Source organism: Periophthalmus magnuspinnatus, chromosome 13, assembly GCF_009829125.3.
Source record: "Periophthalmus magnuspinnatus isolate fPerMag1 chromosome 13, fPerMag1.2.pri, whole genome shotgun sequence".
NCBI lineage: Eukaryota > Metazoa > Chordata > Actinopteri > Gobiiformes > Gobiidae > Periophthalmus > Periophthalmus magnuspinnatus.
In genome coordinates this window covers 20,497,360-20,514,791 of record NC_047138.1, presented here as the reverse complement: position 1 = coordinate 20,514,791, position 17,432 = coordinate 20,497,360, and the positions used below count along the sequence as shown (strand labels likewise).

The window sequence follows — 17,432 nt, the reverse complement described above, 5'->3', positions numbered from 1 at the left end:
CCTCTAGTAGTAGTAGTGGTTGTTGTAATAGTTGTAGTAGGCTAGTTATTGTAGTAGTAGTATTACTAGTAGTAGTCGTCGTAGTAGTAGTAGTAGTAGTAGAAGTAGTAGTAGTAGTCGTAGTAGTAGTAGTAGGAGTAGTAGAAGTAGTAGTAGTAGTAGGAGGAGGAGTAGTAGAAGTAGTAGTAGTAATAAGTAGTAGTAGTAGAAGTAGTAGTAGTAGTAGTAGTAGTAGGAGTAGTATAAGTAGTAGTAGTAGTAATAAGTAGTAGTAGTAGTAGTAGTAGTAGTAGAAGTAGTAATAGTAGTAGTATTCGTAGTAGTAGTAGTTGTAGTATTAGTAGTAGTAGTCATAGTAGTAGTAGTAGTAGTCATAGTATTAGTAGTAGTAAAAGTAGTATTAGTAGTAGTAGTTGTAGTAGTAGTAGTAGTAGTAGTAGTAGTAGTAGAAGTAGTAGTAGTAGTAGTCGTAGTAGTAGTAGTAGTAGTAGTAGGAGGAGGAGGAGGAGGAGTACAGTGATTATAGAAGTACACTTAGACAAACTTGAACCGGGCGTGTTGCACAGGTAGATGTTGCTGTAGTACTGGTAGTAGTAGTAGTCTAGTAGCAGTCGTAGAAGTTGGTTAGTAGTAGTTGAAACATTTATAACATTTATTGCAGCCTCTAGTAGTAGTAGTGGTTGTTGTAATAGTTGTAGTAGGCTAGTTATTGTAGTAGTAGTAGTAGTAGTAGTAGTAGTAGTAGTAGTAGTAGTAGTAGTAGTAGTAGTAGTAGTTGTTGTTGTTGTTGCTGTTGTTTAGTATAGAGGATTGGGGTCAGATTATGGCAGAATTACTTCTAAATATCCCATTTACTGAACTGTTAGGAAAAGTACCATCACCTCTTCAGCTGGCCCACTCTCTCCATAATGAAACATTGACTCAAACCACAGTGAGTCAATGTGGGCCACAGAGGTTTGTAATAAAACTACTGTTCAGAATATTACAGGAAACTTCCCCACATGAATGCAATCTTAAATTTCTGTGTTTCCTCCTTTCTCCAGATTTATGAAGTCATTTTATATGGTTAAGTTAAAAGATGTGACAAAGTACACCATAAGGGCCATGCAGATGTTAAATGTCTCAGATTAAACCAAAACTGTAGTGGTAATAGCAGTAATAGTGGTAGTAGCAGTAGAGGCTTTGGCTTTCAAATATTGGTTCAGCTGACATTCTGGTTGGAAAGTCTTGTAATGTTTGACCTTTTATTTATGCAAAGCTGTTACTTGAGAGATAAAAAAAAAAACAGCTACATAACACATTTGGGTCAGTTTTGGCTTTTAGTTGTATTTTAGTTTAAAGTAAATAAATGCAGTCTTCAGTCTCAGCTCTGCTGTTGGTTGATGTCAGGTTTCAGCAGATACATAAATATATTATTGACATAAGTATCAGGACAGAAAAAGCTGGATCGGTGCAGCCCTAGTACATACAAAATCTACTGCTCCCTCAAATGTAGAAGCATTTGTGTGTTACTAACCACATTTCTGTTGATTTCCCAGTGCTGACAGACAGACCCCCTCCCGTGATCCGCCAGGGCCCCTCCAACCAGAGCCTGCCCCGGGACAGTGTGGCTCTGCTACGTTGCCAGGCATCCGGAGAGCCCATCCCCTCTGTCAGCTGGCTCAAGGACGGGGTCAGTCTGCTGGGGAAAGACCCTCGTATGTCCCTCCAGGAGCTGGGCAGTCTACAGATCAGGAACATCAAGGTACCATAGCACTTGGATACAATAACCTTTTCACTGCAAGTAGTATCAGAAACTTGGTAGATACCAACAGGTGGGAGAGTAGCCGAAAACTGTACTAAAGTAAGAGCAACGTGACTTCAGAATCATACTCAAGCAGTACAAGTAAAGTAGTGGTCCAATACATTACTCAAGCAAGAGTAACTGTCAGGACATACCATCTGATTTATAATTAGAACTTGATGTGAAGGACAAAACGTAAATAATGCAAAAAATGTGGTATTTTCAAAGAGACTCAAACTGAGCCAAACTAAATCATATCTGAAGGAGCATTGCAACATACACAGATGTTCAAATCATTTCATAACATAAAGAGTACTGTTACTGCAATACAAATATTACCCAAATAGGAGTAAAAGTACAGTATGCTCTTTTCTTTAAAAAGTTACTGAAGTAAAAGTAACTGAGTACTACTTACCTCTGGGTTTCAATAAGCAGTTTCAATAAAGATGACCATAACTGCTACCTATAAGTAGTCCAGTGGAGGTGTATGTACTTTAAAATACCCACTCATGACATTTTTTTAGGATTACTCAAACCTGCATGAATAAAAGACAACTGGATATGGTTTCAATAAGGAAGCAACATTATGACTTGACTATTAGCTCCAAATAGTTAACTTAGCATTGTATGGGTCCTTTAAACTTGATTTATGAATGACTGAATCCAGTTGCCATGGTGTAATTTTTGTTGAATGGAAGCATGGGGGAAGAAGATGAATAGCTGGTATTGATTTTGAAATGGTTTTACAGTTTGAGTTAGCGTCACATTAGAGTTGCTCAGCTGGGCTCAAAGGCACATGTGGACATTTAGACCTGATTACATTTAGCCTCCACTCGTTTGCCCTGCCTGTCCCCTCTATCCATCTCTCTGTCAAGCCCCAAAGGAATATCTGTTACTCCTGACAACATGGCTGACTGCTGACACAACTCAATAAAGCTGATGGAAAGACGAGGGCAAAAAACCCCCCCAAAAAAACAAAAAAACGTGTGGCTGCTCATTTGGCTAATAGCTTCCTACACTGAAATGTATATATGAGTTCAAATGCAGTGAAGACAGATTTTTTATGTGAGTATTTTTGAATAGTTTGTTGTCCCCGTTTACTCATGTATTTAGGAATTTATGGATTAAGATTAAGTGATATATTTCATACTTCAAAATATATATATAAAAAAATAATAATAATAATCAAGGTTTTCCGTTCCAAAAACCTGTCCCTAAAAACGTAATTCCAAACAAAAGAATCACTATAATAAAATAAAAAATAAAAAAAAACATACACACACACACAAAAACAAACATACATGTTAAATAACTCCCCTCCCTTTGCTCTCCATTCTGAGTCATTCCCCCTTCAGAGTGCTATCACAACACAATCAGCGTGCATCCTGCTAATGAAACTAGTGCACATTGCATCTGGTTTGTGAAGCTGTAGTGTAGAGTTTTGTACCTTGCTTTTGTATACTTATGGAAAATTGTAGTGCAGGACCATGGATGATGCAGGCTTGTGGGTGAAGCCTTGTGCAAAATCAAGGTTTGAATAGGGCTGAGGAGAGATCACTAGATTGCTCAAACATGCATGGATGACATCTAAAACCTCAAAAAAATTCTGCTTATCAAGATGAATTTTCTCAATTACCCATTACCCCTGACAACATGGCTGACCGCTGATATGATTCAATAAGGAGATGAAAAAAGTAGTCCCTCCGCCAGCAGCTGTCAGCGAGCCAGAGTGTGCGCCGCGGCCCACCTCTCCATCGGGACAAAGGGAGAGAAGGGGAATGGGGGGGGCAGGGGGTGCATTGTAGAGAGAGTGCTGAGTTCTGAATGGAGGAGATGATGGAATTAGTGTCAGCACTTTGAGATTTACCCCCATGCACCCACATACACACACACAGATATGACATAAGGTTTGGCCCAGGACAGACACAGGGAGGCAGGGGTGGTGAGTGATGGGACATCAGCAAGCCATGGACCAGCAGAGAAAATAGGCAATTACGGTATTTATGACAGGATGAGCAGAGTGGTCTGAGGTTATTTTTATTTAAGCTTTTAATATTAACCCTTTAAATCATGTTTTTTTGGGGGGGAAGTCTATTATTTTATAGTGAAACAGAGAGTGTGGAAATTATGTCCGAGGGAAGAGGGAATCGCTCTCCAATCACAACAAGGTCCCAGTGAGAGCTGTTAGGGTGATTTTGGGGGAAAAATCTAATTGCAATTGTGATTTGATTTGGGATATATGTTTAAAAATAGGATTGCTCAGCTGCACATTGTAAACAACTCCAACAACAACTTTATTAAAAAAACAAGAGATTTTGTTCAGAGGACATTCTATTATTGAAATAATCGCAGCAATATACTGTGCGGCCCTATATTTGGTCACCCTCTGGTCTCGACATAGAGGATTAGTCAAATGCAGAAGTCATGTGTACCCACCTTAACCATCCTAACTGAACCTAAGATATGTGTTTTTGTGTCCACCCTCAACTAGGTGTCTGACTCGGGCATCTATACCTGTGTGGCCACCAGCTCCAGTGGGGAGACTTCATGGAGCGCCTTTCTGGAAGTTAAAGGTATGGAACTGTATAAATGGGTATTACATAAGGTCAGTTTGAAAAGGGCATTTGTCCAGAAGTGGTCCAGTGTAGAGTTTCATAGGTGGTCATCTTGATCAATTAAGATGTTAGTATCATATAGTATAATACAGTACAGTACAGTACAGTACAGTACAGTACAGTACAGTACAGTACAGTACAGTACAGAAGTATATACCCCTGGGTCTCAAACCAGTACGATCAAAAATGGCTTCTGGAGCTGAAACATCTTGATTGCAAAAACAGTGTCCAGATGACAACCACTTGAATGTACAGTGAGTTTACAGGAAAAAAAAAACAAAACACATTGATTATACTGAGCAGCAGTAGTTTAGTTGGTAGATTGCTCCTCCTCTGATCAGAAAGTTGGAGTTTCAAATCCAACTCCTGACATAAGAAAACATCATCGACAGAGTGATCAGATCCACTCACCAACAAGTTGGTGGTTCAGTCCTAGCTTCCTCAAAACAATACGTTTGTTGTGTCCTTGGGCAAGACACTTCCCACGTTGCCCCCAGTGTCTTTGTACGCTGGTATATGAATGTGTGAATGAGTGAGTGGTTTCTTTATGTAAAGCTTTTTGAATAATTTGAATCCTTAAAAGAGTTATATTGGTGTGCCTATTTGCCGTTTTACTTAAACATCTGTATATGACCCTCAGAGTCTGCTGGAACGGGGGTGGTGAAGAGTCAGGAGGAGCCGGAGTTGCCCGGACCCCCATCCAAACCTCAGGTCACTGATGTCACCAAGAACAGTGTGTCCCTGTCATGGCAGACTGGGGCCTCTGCCACTGCACCTGTCTCCTCCTATGTCATCGAGGCTTTCAGGTAGAAATATATCCTATCGTAACAGCAATAGTTAAATATTGACGATAACCACCCACGTGACTACATTTGATAGGGCGCCTTGTCAATAGATGAAACCGTAAACAATGATGTGAGTGTTTTGTTAAATTGTGCCCTAAACCTTCACTATCTAGACATCTGGTTTACTTTTCACCTTATAAAACCTTGTTCTATAACGTTTACTGATACTGACAGTTTAAATGATGTGAGACTGATGTTATAGCGAAAATATGATGTGCTTTCACTAATGTGCAGATGTTGAACAGCAGGCCAATTCACTCATGTCAATGTAATAACAACCCAAAGACATTGGTTTATCACATAGACTGTATATATAACCTGATATGAACGCTATGGGTGACATCACACTCACTCAGTCCCCTTCTTAACACAGTCTATGGTTTATCTTTGGTTTGTGATTTTATTTTTCCACCATTTACATTTCTAAGCAGAAACAACAAGAACACCAGTGCAGAATTAGCAGTGTGTTCATGTGAGATGTTAAGAGCCAAGTCCATCTTAGCAATAAATGTTGTGCTGTTGTGTTGCAGTCAGTCAGTAAGTAACAGCTGGCAGACAGTAGCAGACCATGTGAAGACCCCTCAGTACACCGTGAAGGGGCTGCGTCCAAACACTATCTACCTGTTTATGGTGCGAGCAGTCAGTAACCAGGGAGTGAGTGACCCGAGCACCATGTCCGAGCCTGTCAGGACACAAGGTAACAACTACTATTCTATTCTATTCTATTCTATTCTATTCTATTCTAATATTTTATTTTATTTTATTTTATTTTTTAATTTTTTTGTATTGTTTTGTTTTGTTTTAGTTTAGTTGTTTTGTTAATAATAAAAAAAAGTTATTTAATTGTAGTTTATTTTAGTATAGTATAGTATTATATTGTATTTTATTGTATAGTACAGTATTAGTATAATATAGGATAGTATAGTATAGTACAGTACTAGTATAATATAGTATAGTATAGTACAGTATTAGTATAGTATAGTATTAGTATTAGTATTAGTATTAGCACGTAAATTCTACTCTCCAGACTCTGCTGTATCTGTATGTGTCACTGGCTCTGTCCTTGGCCAATCAGAACAGGACAAAAAAGCTTTTAATTGACCTATACTCATCGATGCTCATGTTCTGTTGTATACATTTATGTTGCAGACATCAGCCCTCCGGCTCAGGGTGTAGACCACAGGCACGTGCAGAAGGAGCTGGGGGAGGTCCAGGTCAAGCTCCATAACCCAGTGGTCCTCAGTCCCACCTCCATCCAGGCCACATGGACCGTAAGTCTTTAAAGTCACGTTTACATGCCCTGAACGCTGAGCTTGTTAAGCAACCCCATTCAACTCGTTAGACCACTGTTCTCCTAGTCTACAGCAGTTCAAAGGTCAGAGATATTGTTCAAGCAATCTTTATTTCTGTACTGGATTATGGAGATATAATATACATGTAGACTTCAGCCTCTACTTTGAAACCTTTAGATGTACTCTTTCAGTCAGCCCTTTGTTTCATAACAGGTGATGAATTTAAACCCCTCACTGTACACTATATGGAAAAGTAGGTTGGTCATCGCTATCTGTGAGAAGAGAACAACATTCTATAAATGTATTTATACGGGACTATGGTGATAGACTTACTTAATATCTCACTTGTTTGTTGAACTTTGATACAGGAATTTTAAGATCTCATGACTGTCCACATCTAAAAACTGACCGTTCTTGAACTGAAAAAAAAGCTTTTGGTTAGTTTGTTTCTCAACAATGGAATACATTTGAAGGACATGCAAAACTGGATAGATTGGTGCCACTAATGCACTTTAATAATGTGGTGATAAACATTTATACTCACACCTGATCCTGTCTTTAATGTTTTAAATGGACCTACACAGGTATTTCTTTAGTTTGTTTTTGTTTGTATTGGTCTGGTGCATTCATGGACTCTCCCTGTAGAAATAAAGGTAAAGGAAATGAGATGTAAGGACTAAATAGGTGTGAGCGGAGGCTAGAAGATGTTTAGGTGCATCTATTAATTTAGCATTAGAGCTAAAACTTTGCAGCTAATAAAGATGGCTATCATACATATTGCCACACTTAAACATAGACACTATCTTCTAAGAAAGCCCTCTCCTTTAGACTGGCATTTAGATGGTGACATGATTCTGGGGATGTGGGATTTGCGACTCTTGTCACTTTAAAGTAAGTGAAGCTCTGAACCTCTGAACCTTGCACAGTTTCAGAGCACCACAGAGAAGAGCTGTCAGACATCTTCATCGCCTGCACCTCCTTGTCTTCATCCAAAAATGAGAGTCTATTGCAGTACAGTGCAGTAGTTCTCTGGACTATTTAGGTCTAAATTTTGGCTAAATCTGTTATAAAATTAGACCGGGGTGGGCTAACTTTTTGACACACAGGCCACAACGGGTTCTAAAATTTGACAGAGGGGCCGGGCCAGGATATATATATGTATATATTACATTAGAGATTTGGCCTGTAACTGCCTGTTGCAAAGCATGAATATGCAAGGCTCATTTTACAAACTGTTTTCCAAATGCGTTATTTAAATTCATAATTCATTTATTCAATTTCAGTTAAATAAACACAGCAGAAAAACTTTGAACAAGGTTTACCCTTACCTATTTTAATCTAATCTAATCGGCGGGGCGAATTAATAAGCCTAAAGAGCCATGTATGGTTTTCCCATGTCTGAATTAGACTGTGCCATTGTCACAGTAGTTCTAACCAAAAAAATACCCAAAAGTGGATCAAAAAGTGGATTAAACTGACTTTAAATTATGCAAATATTAGTACTGTATAGGCCCCTGCGTACCTCTAGTTCGGGGGTCATCAGCCTTTTTGAAACTGAGAGCTACTTCATGGGCCCTGTCATACGAAGGGCTACCAGTTTGATACTCTCTTCTGAAATAACACATTTGCTTAGTTTGTCCTTAGTTATACATTATTAATAATGATTAATGATAATCATCTATGTGAAGACACTGATCACGTTAATGATTTCTCACAATAATTATCAACAATGAGCACGGTGGGAAACGGATATCAATATTCAGCACTTTAACTTTATTCATCTCAATAGTTGTTACATTTTCAGATGATTACTACATCACTACATCTCATAGGAAAAATGTCTCATTTTCACTAGCCACTGACAAACCTTTTTAAAAAAACATAAACCATGTTGCACCATGTTTCAAAAAGTTATCAATTATCGAATGTTAAAGAAAAATCAATGTACATATTTTTAAATAAATCTCTATATTTTTTTAAATAAATATATTTTTTGAAATAGAAATATTTTTTGCTGGTCTCGTAAAAAAAAGACGTTGCTTCTGTCTTTAGCTCACAGGGTTTTTCTGCCGTATTGCGCTTCCCGGTGTGTAGTTAGCATGGTAGCTTTTGTGACATGTAGTGAATTGTATCTCCACATTGTGCTGCTTTGCCGTCGCCACAGTCGCCCTGCAAATGAGACACACGCAGGTTTATTTTACAGTCTCTTCCAGACTCCTCTTCCCATTCATTGTGAAAGTGATACATTTTCTTCTTCTTCTTTTCTTCTTTTTTTCTGCCATGTTTTTAGGGTAAGAAAGTGCATTCAGTGCCCATCTTCACAACGCCCACTAGCTTACTATCTATGAGCATTGGTTTTGTCACACGCACAATACTAACTTTTGAACTGAGTAGGTCAAAGTCCACCATAACTTATCTAAACTTCATGTATAATGAACATATTTTTATCCATCCATCCATTTTCTTCCGCTTATCCGGGGCCTGGGCGGGGGGGCAGCAGTCAAAGCAGGGACTCCCAGACTTCTCTCACCCCAGACACATCCTCCATCTCCTCCGATGGGACCCCAAGGTGTTCCCAGGCCAGCCGAGAGACATAGTCCCTCCAGCATGTCCTGGGTCTTCCTTGGGGCCTCCTCCCGGTGGGACATGTCCAGAACACCTCCCTAGGGAGGCGTCCAGGACTTATTTTTAAGATATTGTCATGTTTAAATCGATGTAAATGCTAGGGTGACTAAAAAACAAAATAGCAACAAAATAAAATCCAATTTTAGATGTAGCTCAGCTAGTGTAGCTGGTGAGTTGTGCTATTTTTAGCACTGGCCTGCGGGCAACTCCTGTCACCGTGTTGGCTACATGTACCACAGTGATATAATAGTGTTTTGCATCAGGCAGTGAATGGTCCAGAGTGAAAAAATCAGAAAAACTTGAAAATACAGCAAAATGCATAATGCTATGGAACCACTCACCTGTTCACACACACATTCATACACCAGTGTATACAGACACTGAGGGTAGGTTAAAAACCCAAGGACACAACAGCAGCATTCATCTGTCGGAGCTGGAATCGCACCACCAGTCTGTGGGTCAGCGGATCTGACTGCTCAACCAATGATGTTTATGTGCTGGATTTGAACCACCAACCTTCAGATCAGTGGACAAACACTCTACCAACTGAGATTCTATTGCTATAGTTCATCAAGATAAACTAAAATGGCTGCACTTTATAACAGCAAATTTAATAGCCCTAATTCATTAGCAGATATTTTATTAAGGCTGAGAAATTTGATTCAGGCTGAGGAACTACTGTTTATTTTATGGTCACAACGTTCTCCACAGTTGATTAGCTGTGATTAAATGACTTTTACAAACATACAATAAAATTACATTGAACATTGCATACATTTTATAGATTACTCAAAAATTAGAGTCATTTATCAGGTGTATTTTTTAATGTTTTCATTATATAAGACTAATAAATGAAATTAAAAAAAGTGTAGCCAAATTTATATAAAGGGTTTTTACGCTAAAATGACTTTTTGGAGCTTATAATGTGCCAATCACATGCCTGAAGATGTTTTAGATGTCATCTATGTATGCCCTATTTAAACCCACCTTATGGTTAGCAGTAAGATTCTGTGCAAGGCTGCATCACCCATGCTCCCACATGACAATTCTCCATAAATATACAAAAACATGATACAAAAGCAACTTGACAAACCTGATGTGATGTTCAGCAGTTTCATTAGTGGGATGGCTGATTATGTTGTGATAGGGGGGGGGGGGGTCTCAATAGGTTATGTGGTAGTAGTTAATACCTCATAGAAGTAAAACACCCTTTCTCCCCCTGTCTCAGTGTTGTTTACCGCTGACAATAAAAACATAATTTGTATTTTTTATTTGATAATGGCTAATCATAACTGCCAGCTGCTATTTAATGTCACCATCATATTTTCCTAACAAAATAAGACATATGCAAATTAAGATAATTTCTAGGCACATATATCAACATATGCGACACAGAGTTACCACACGGGACCTTTAACCACATCATTTATAACCACGCACATTTACACACCAGTATTTTACAACAACAAAGTCATGCATATATTTTGTATGTATTTTCATGTCAGTCCCATGATTGGCATATATTCAGCGAATTACAGATGTGTACTTTAACACATCTGTAATTCGCTGACAAAGGCTGATGTTTCGTTCTGACCAATCAGATGCCAGCATCACTCCAAAGTGTTTACTGACCTGGCAACCTGGTGAAAGTGTAGCTTTATGAATGTGAAGTCGAACCAGGGTTAAGAGTAATGAATCAGGGGTCTTTAGTATACAGGAGGAGAGAAGGAGGCAGGTGAGAGGGGGAGGAGGAGGAGGAGGAAGAGAAAGAGGGATGAGAGGAGAAGGATGAGAGGAGGGGAGGGAGAGAAGGATGAGAGGAGGAGTGAAGGGGGGGAGGAGAGGGAGGAGAAGAAGAGAGTAGGGGAGATGAGGCACAGGTGGGGTGTAAGTGAGGGGAGGAAGAGGAGAGAGGAGAGTTGGGGAAGGAGAGAAAAGTAAGAAGGATGAGAAGGGGGGAAAGAGTGGAGGGGAAGGAGTGGATGGTAAGAGGGGAGATGGGGAGGAGAGGATGATGAGAGGAGGAGGAGGAGAGAAGGTTGAGAGGAGTGGTAGGAGACGAGGGGAGACTGGGAAAGGAGAGAAGGATAAAAAGAGGAGAGAAGAATGAGAGGAGATGGGCTGGAGGAAAGATGGGAAAGATGGGAGAGGAGGGGGTGATTGGTGCGAGAAGGTGTGTAAGGGCAGATGGTTGAATGGAAGGGTGGAGAGGGAGAGTGAGAGGTTTTAAAGGTCCTATATTACACAAAATTGATTCTTGTGAGCTTTAAGCCAGGTATTAATGTTGTTACATCATCAAAAAACTACCTGAATTTGGATTGGAGCACTTCCTGTGTTACCACATGACATCACAAGGTAGAACAAAGTGTTTGTTTGAGAGAAGAACTCAACGGGTGCGGGTTTGAGTCTTAAACGTGTGAATTAAACAAAATACAACTCCAAGAATGTTTGTGATAAAGAAAACTACACTATAACACACTAGAAAATGGCGTAATATGGGACCTTTAAGTTTCGGGTCAGGAGAGGGCATCCATCTTTTTAACTTGACTGTGTGAGAAATCCTCCGTCTTAATACTGTACTGAGCGCTGTTTTAACAAGCCATTAGCCTGATGTATGTGCAGGCTGCCTCTGTATATGCGCTCACACTCACTCACCATAAATACTGGACTTAAGTATGGCTCAAGTCTATTTTAACACAGAGAAACATATAAGACTGCCAAAATATGTCTATGCTAAGCTACTGTATTGTTCAAGCTAGTTTGGACGTCAAAGTATACCTGGAGGAATAGTATTCCACAGAGGTCTGTAGAGTAGCCCAAAATTTTATTCAAGTAAGACATAGCTCACTACCAAGGAGTATGAGCATGAGCGTGAAGTCGTTCCATCAAATCTGGCTCCAATTAATTTTGTATTGAAAAACCGTTACCCTTCGCTCTGTAACTGCTGCTGTCAAGCTCATCATTTTGGTCTTAAAATGTTTGTATTAACTCGCTCTACATGATCCTGGGGTTTTGATTTTACTACTGTGACACCAAATCAAGATATGAACATAAATAACAGACAAATCAGGAGCTTTCTTTCACCAAGATCAGCAACAGCTAGCGTTAGCAACAGGTTTTATTGACAGCTATAGAGTTAAGTGATGATGCCACTTCCGGGTCCAATCAGAAATTTCACAGCTAATTTCTAGCATTGTTTTTGTCCCTTAGTCATCAAATAAGAGACAATTACTCTTCAAACATGTTTAACCACAAACTGTATCAAATATGTACATACTGTAGTAATCATTGTGTGCAATGTGCAACCATAGGAACTGTGCAGTGAATGTAATGTAGTGTGCAATTTTTAACTTGACCCTTTTGTGACCCCAGTCCCTAGGACAACAAATGGAAATTAGCCTTTGGCTGTTAATCTGGTGTATTTACATTCATGTTGAATCATGTCTGTTCATCAATATGCATTGTCCTAGTCAAATAAATAAATAAGTCTATCATAACATAGAATTGCCAATTCTACACTAATGCTAGTTTAGCCTAGCCTAGCTTCTTACCTCAACTTCTCTCGTATAAAGTTATAACCATAGATTCATGTTTATAATCTTGTTAGCTTTAAACAACTGTGTTCTCTGTTTAACCTGAGATGTGTTGTAAAACAAAAGACTAAATTGTAGACATGTTCATTGTTTTCAATCAGCTAATGGACCCGGAAGTGTCCATTAGCAAATTTAACAACTCTATAATGCTTTATTGATAAGGGGCAGGTACATTCAACAACCTTGCTCCTGAGTGGCTCTTTGGTTGCTATGATACACTGGAGCTGCAGATAAAAGAAGCTAATAATAATAATATAATACATTTTATTTGTTAGGCGCCTTTCAAGGCTCTCAAGGTCGCTAAGGTCGCTAAGGCTAAGTAGGTGACGTCACACTCCCTCAGTCCACTTGAAACACTGTTTAATATGTTGCTTTACACACTACACCTGCATGGATATTTGATACCTCAGAATCAAAGTTTGTTTATTTTTTTTTTTTTCAAGCTGGTGTTACTCAGAAGCCCAAATACTTGGGTAAAGTTTGAGAACCACTAGTACTGTGCATTTCCTGTTCTCCATATCACTTTTGCAGCTTGACATCCTACTTTTTCTCTCACCTCCTTCTGCATGTCTCAACTTCATATTGATAATGCATTGGGGACATGGTGGTGCCCTTAAAGAAACCATTACTGGAGTACTTAAGTGTGGCTTGGCTCAGGGTTAGCACTGTTAGCTAATGTGGCGTCCTCATTGAGCTAAGTGTGTCATAGCAAGTGATAAAACGCACATTAAGCTCACTACTGCCCCCCACAGAGCCATCAGGGTACAATTTGTGAGGGGTAGAAACACTAGAGATGCTTTTGTATCACTGCACTCACACACGGCACACGGCACACTAGTACCGATCAGGGCGGGATAGAGATATAGGGGGTTGGGTGCATGCTGGGGTTTGGGCGGGGGCTAGTTTCAGGGACAACAGGGAACAGATGCCTTGTTATAAGAATTAAAACCTGGTGTCCCATTGTGTAACTTTTTAACAAAACAGGCTAAACAAAACATGTTTTATATATCCATTTTGGAGGGTTTTATTGTACTGAAAAACGCATCCTTATTGTGAATGGGCTTGCATCTTCACAAACCTGACTCTTATTTGGCCTGGAGGAGGACCCAAAGAAAATCTTCCATGGAAATTATGTTCCTTTGGGTATAATCTTTCACAATTTGGCATGCATTGTTCTAAAAAAAAATGGTTTTAACTTTCTGTTTCCAGGTGATGTGCCACCTCCAGAACATTACACAGTGTTGCTTTCAATAAAATCACTTCTTTAAGGGGTGTTGTTTGCTGTTGTTTCAATCATGTTTGCTGTATGATTGAGAAAGAATGAAATAAGTGGTCTTGAGTCAGAGTTGTCTTTGTGGTGCTCCCAGACTGGACTTTGCCAAGAAATGCCAAGGTCAGATACAGAAAAATGTGTATCAGCAGTGACAAATGTAACAGAGCCTAAAACAGTACAGGATCTCATGAGTCTCATGCACTATTCATATACTGTTGAACATTTGGAGTGAAGAAACATTTTCAATTGATAAACCCTTCACCAGAAAAGTTACACAGTGTATGTTTAATAGGTTCAGACAGCTGGCTGCAAACTGAAAAGGAAAAGCTTTATCAAGGAGTTTTATTTGTATTAATGTATCTTTATTTCTACAGAGAGAGCTCAGTGAGTGTTTTTTCATGAGTGCCCTGTTCAAATACTGAACAAAACAAACAAAAACAAACAAAATAACTGCCTAGGTCTTTTTAAAATGATATAATTTATTTATTTAACCTTTATTTTACCAGGCAAAACATTAAGAACAAATTCTTATTTACAATGATGGCCTGGGCATGCCAGGGCAGCCAAGGGAAGGGGAAGGGGAGTTAACACAACAGGAGCAGGTGTGAGTATAAATGTTTATTTTATACTCACACCTGCACCATGTTAATTTCACGATAATTATTTGTGATTGTTTATGTTTTGATTTGTTGTATTGTGATTTTAATCACTTTCTTATTCTGTAAAGCACATTGCCTTGTGTACAAATTGTGGTATACAAATAAACTTGCCATGCCTTGCATTCCCTATTTCCAGATTATGTGATTATGTGTGACTAAGTACATTTGTGGCACCAATCTATCCAATTTTGCATGTCCTTGAAGTGTATTCCAACCAAATAAACAAAAGCTTTTTTTTTTTTTTTTTTTTTTTTTTGCTTACAGGGTTGCATAGGTTTACCAATGAAAAGCAGCTGTTTTGGGGCTGCATTGGTAACATATCTGTGTAATCCCTCAGTCCTCCAGGTCTGATCCACAGTAAAAACCAAAAGTAAAATCTGTCAATTGGACACAAAAGTTGTTGGAGTAAAGATGTTTCACTGCTTGTCTTCACTCCTACAACTTTTTGTCCAGTTGACAGATTTTACTTTTGGCTTTTATTATTTAATAACATATCATATCTCATCCAAGCATTCCTCTTCCCCATCTGAAACTATTCTTCCATGTTCCCCCAAGGTGGAGCGGCAGTCTCAGTTCATCCAGGGGTACCGGGTACTGTACCGGCAGGCATCCGGGCTCCCAGCTCCGGGTCCCTGGCAGACTGTGGAGGTGAAAGTCCCCTCTGAGCGCAGCGTGGTGCTAACAGGGCTAAAGAAGGGCATCGCCTACGAGATCAAGGCCCGCCCATACTTCAGTGAGTTCCAGGGCATGGACAGTGAACCCAGGACGGCACGGACCACAGAGGAGGGTAAGGCTCAAATTCTAATAATACTACTATACATATCACTACTACTATTTAGGGTTGTCAAAAGTATCGAATATCAGATACTAATCAATACTAAATAAGCAAGTATTGAAACTAGAAACTCATTTGAGCAGTGGTCGATACTAAAAAAGTTCTAGTCACAGGACCACATAGAGTAGTATATGCTCATGGACCACTATGGAACTTACTGGATCACTGTGGGATTACACAGATGTAAGGCCACATGGGAATAGAAAAGAAAGTACTACCATTTAATGCTGAAAATAGCATTCTATTGTCTAAAGAAAGAGTGTTTTATTATCATCATGGTATCAGAATCAGTATTGAGTATCAAGTCTATCTAGTATGGAGTCTAGTATGAAATCAAGAAATTTTAGTATCATGACAACAATACTACTACTACTACTACTACTACTACTACTACTACTACTACTACTACTACTACTACTACTACTACTACTACTACTATTATTACTGGAAATGTTACTGCAAAGTTGTTCGAATTTCTAGTCCCTTATGAAATTAATGCAATTGTATTAAGTGCTTAAAGAGGGTTTTTATTTTTTTTATTTATTTTTTTTTTTATTTTATTGATTGGTGGGATAATATAAGTGGTGAGTATTAGTCAGTGAAGTGTCATACAGGAAGTAGTGCTGAATTCCAAAAATTCTTCATCTCATATCCACAAAATTCCATCCAAAATGTGGTGACAGTTTACATGCAGTGACCACATTTTCATTAAAAAAAAAGAAAAAAAAAAAAAAGAAATGGTGTCATGTATCTTATATTTTATTTGTCAAATAATATTTTTTGTGTAAATTGGACGAACCTGGCCCTTATTTACTGTATGTGTGTTATGAAGCAATTACAGCTAGGAAATACATCTGTGTATGTCTGCTGCTCATCTCCATACAGGTAGTATTACTGTCAATCTTACCAAAACTGTCATACTAAGGGAAAACTGGGCTAGATATTTAACAGCTAAATCTCATTCTTGTTCTCTGGGTGAGAGGCTACCAGCGAACAATAGCGACCCAAAACTAGAATCAAGTAGGTAAGAACTCCTTCCTCAGAGCAGTGTAAGTACTAGCTTCAGAGTACATTGGACTGCATGTGAGAGGGATGTGGCCAGACCAGGGTCCAGTCTCACACATGGATCTGCTGCTGCTGTGAGGCTGTGACACAGTGTGAGGTGTGAGGAGATGTGTGAAAGAGACCAGTCCAGACAAGAACTCTTCCAAGAGATAGTCCTCAATATCTGATCTGAGGATATATAATGAGATTATATGTAAAATCTTCATAACCAGATATGAGAAAATGGGCAAGGTGTGTTGATGGTTAATAATTATGAAGAGGATGAGATGGAGAAATGGTTTTACTGATAACTGTTCCAGTTTGAGCCGGTATCACTTACACTGGTCCCTTGCTATAACACGAAAAATGTGAGTAAACGTTAATGCCTGCCTGAGAAAAGTGTATAATGTGTGTAATGAGGGGTTTTGTAACCTTAAAACATAAGTAATAATTGTAAAAAATACAGCTGACTACTTTCGCCTATTGTGGGTTATTTTTGGAACGTAACCCCTGCGATAAATGAGGGACCACTGTATATCTACTTCATATGTATGTATATATATATATATATATATATATATATATATATATATATATATATATATATATATATATATATATATATATATATATATATATATATATATATATATATATATATATATGCAATGTATTAAAAAGTTGAAGTTGCATGCATTTAGTCCTTCCTCCCTTTGCTCTCTGCTTTCTCCTCCTTCAGAGCGCTATCACACTCTCCAGAAAGATCACTAAATTACTCACACATGCATGAATGACATCTAAAACCTTCAGGAGTGTTTTTCATGAGGGACCGACGTTATAACATGTTGGAAAGCAGTAAAAAGTGGAT

General features: G+C 38.7%; 1 protein-coding gene across 1 annotated transcript in view; it reads left to right on the top strand.

The window, feature by feature from the left end:
* Positions 1-17,432, top strand: part of robo2 (roundabout, axon guidance receptor, homolog 2 (Drosophila)) — a 368,275-nt gene that overhangs the window by 281,286 nt on the left and 69,557 nt on the right. The window contains exons 10-15 of the mRNA XM_055226050.1: positions 1,539-1,744; positions 4,275-4,356; positions 5,039-5,204; positions 5,774-5,940; positions 6,393-6,514; positions 15,241-15,472. Of these exons, the coding sequence (XP_055082025.1) occupies positions 1,539-1,744; positions 4,275-4,356; positions 5,039-5,204; positions 5,774-5,940; positions 6,393-6,514; positions 15,241-15,472 (975 nt within the window). The remainder of the gene's footprint in view (positions 1-1,538; positions 1,745-4,274; positions 4,357-5,038; positions 5,205-5,773; positions 5,941-6,392; positions 6,515-15,240; positions 15,473-17,432) is intronic.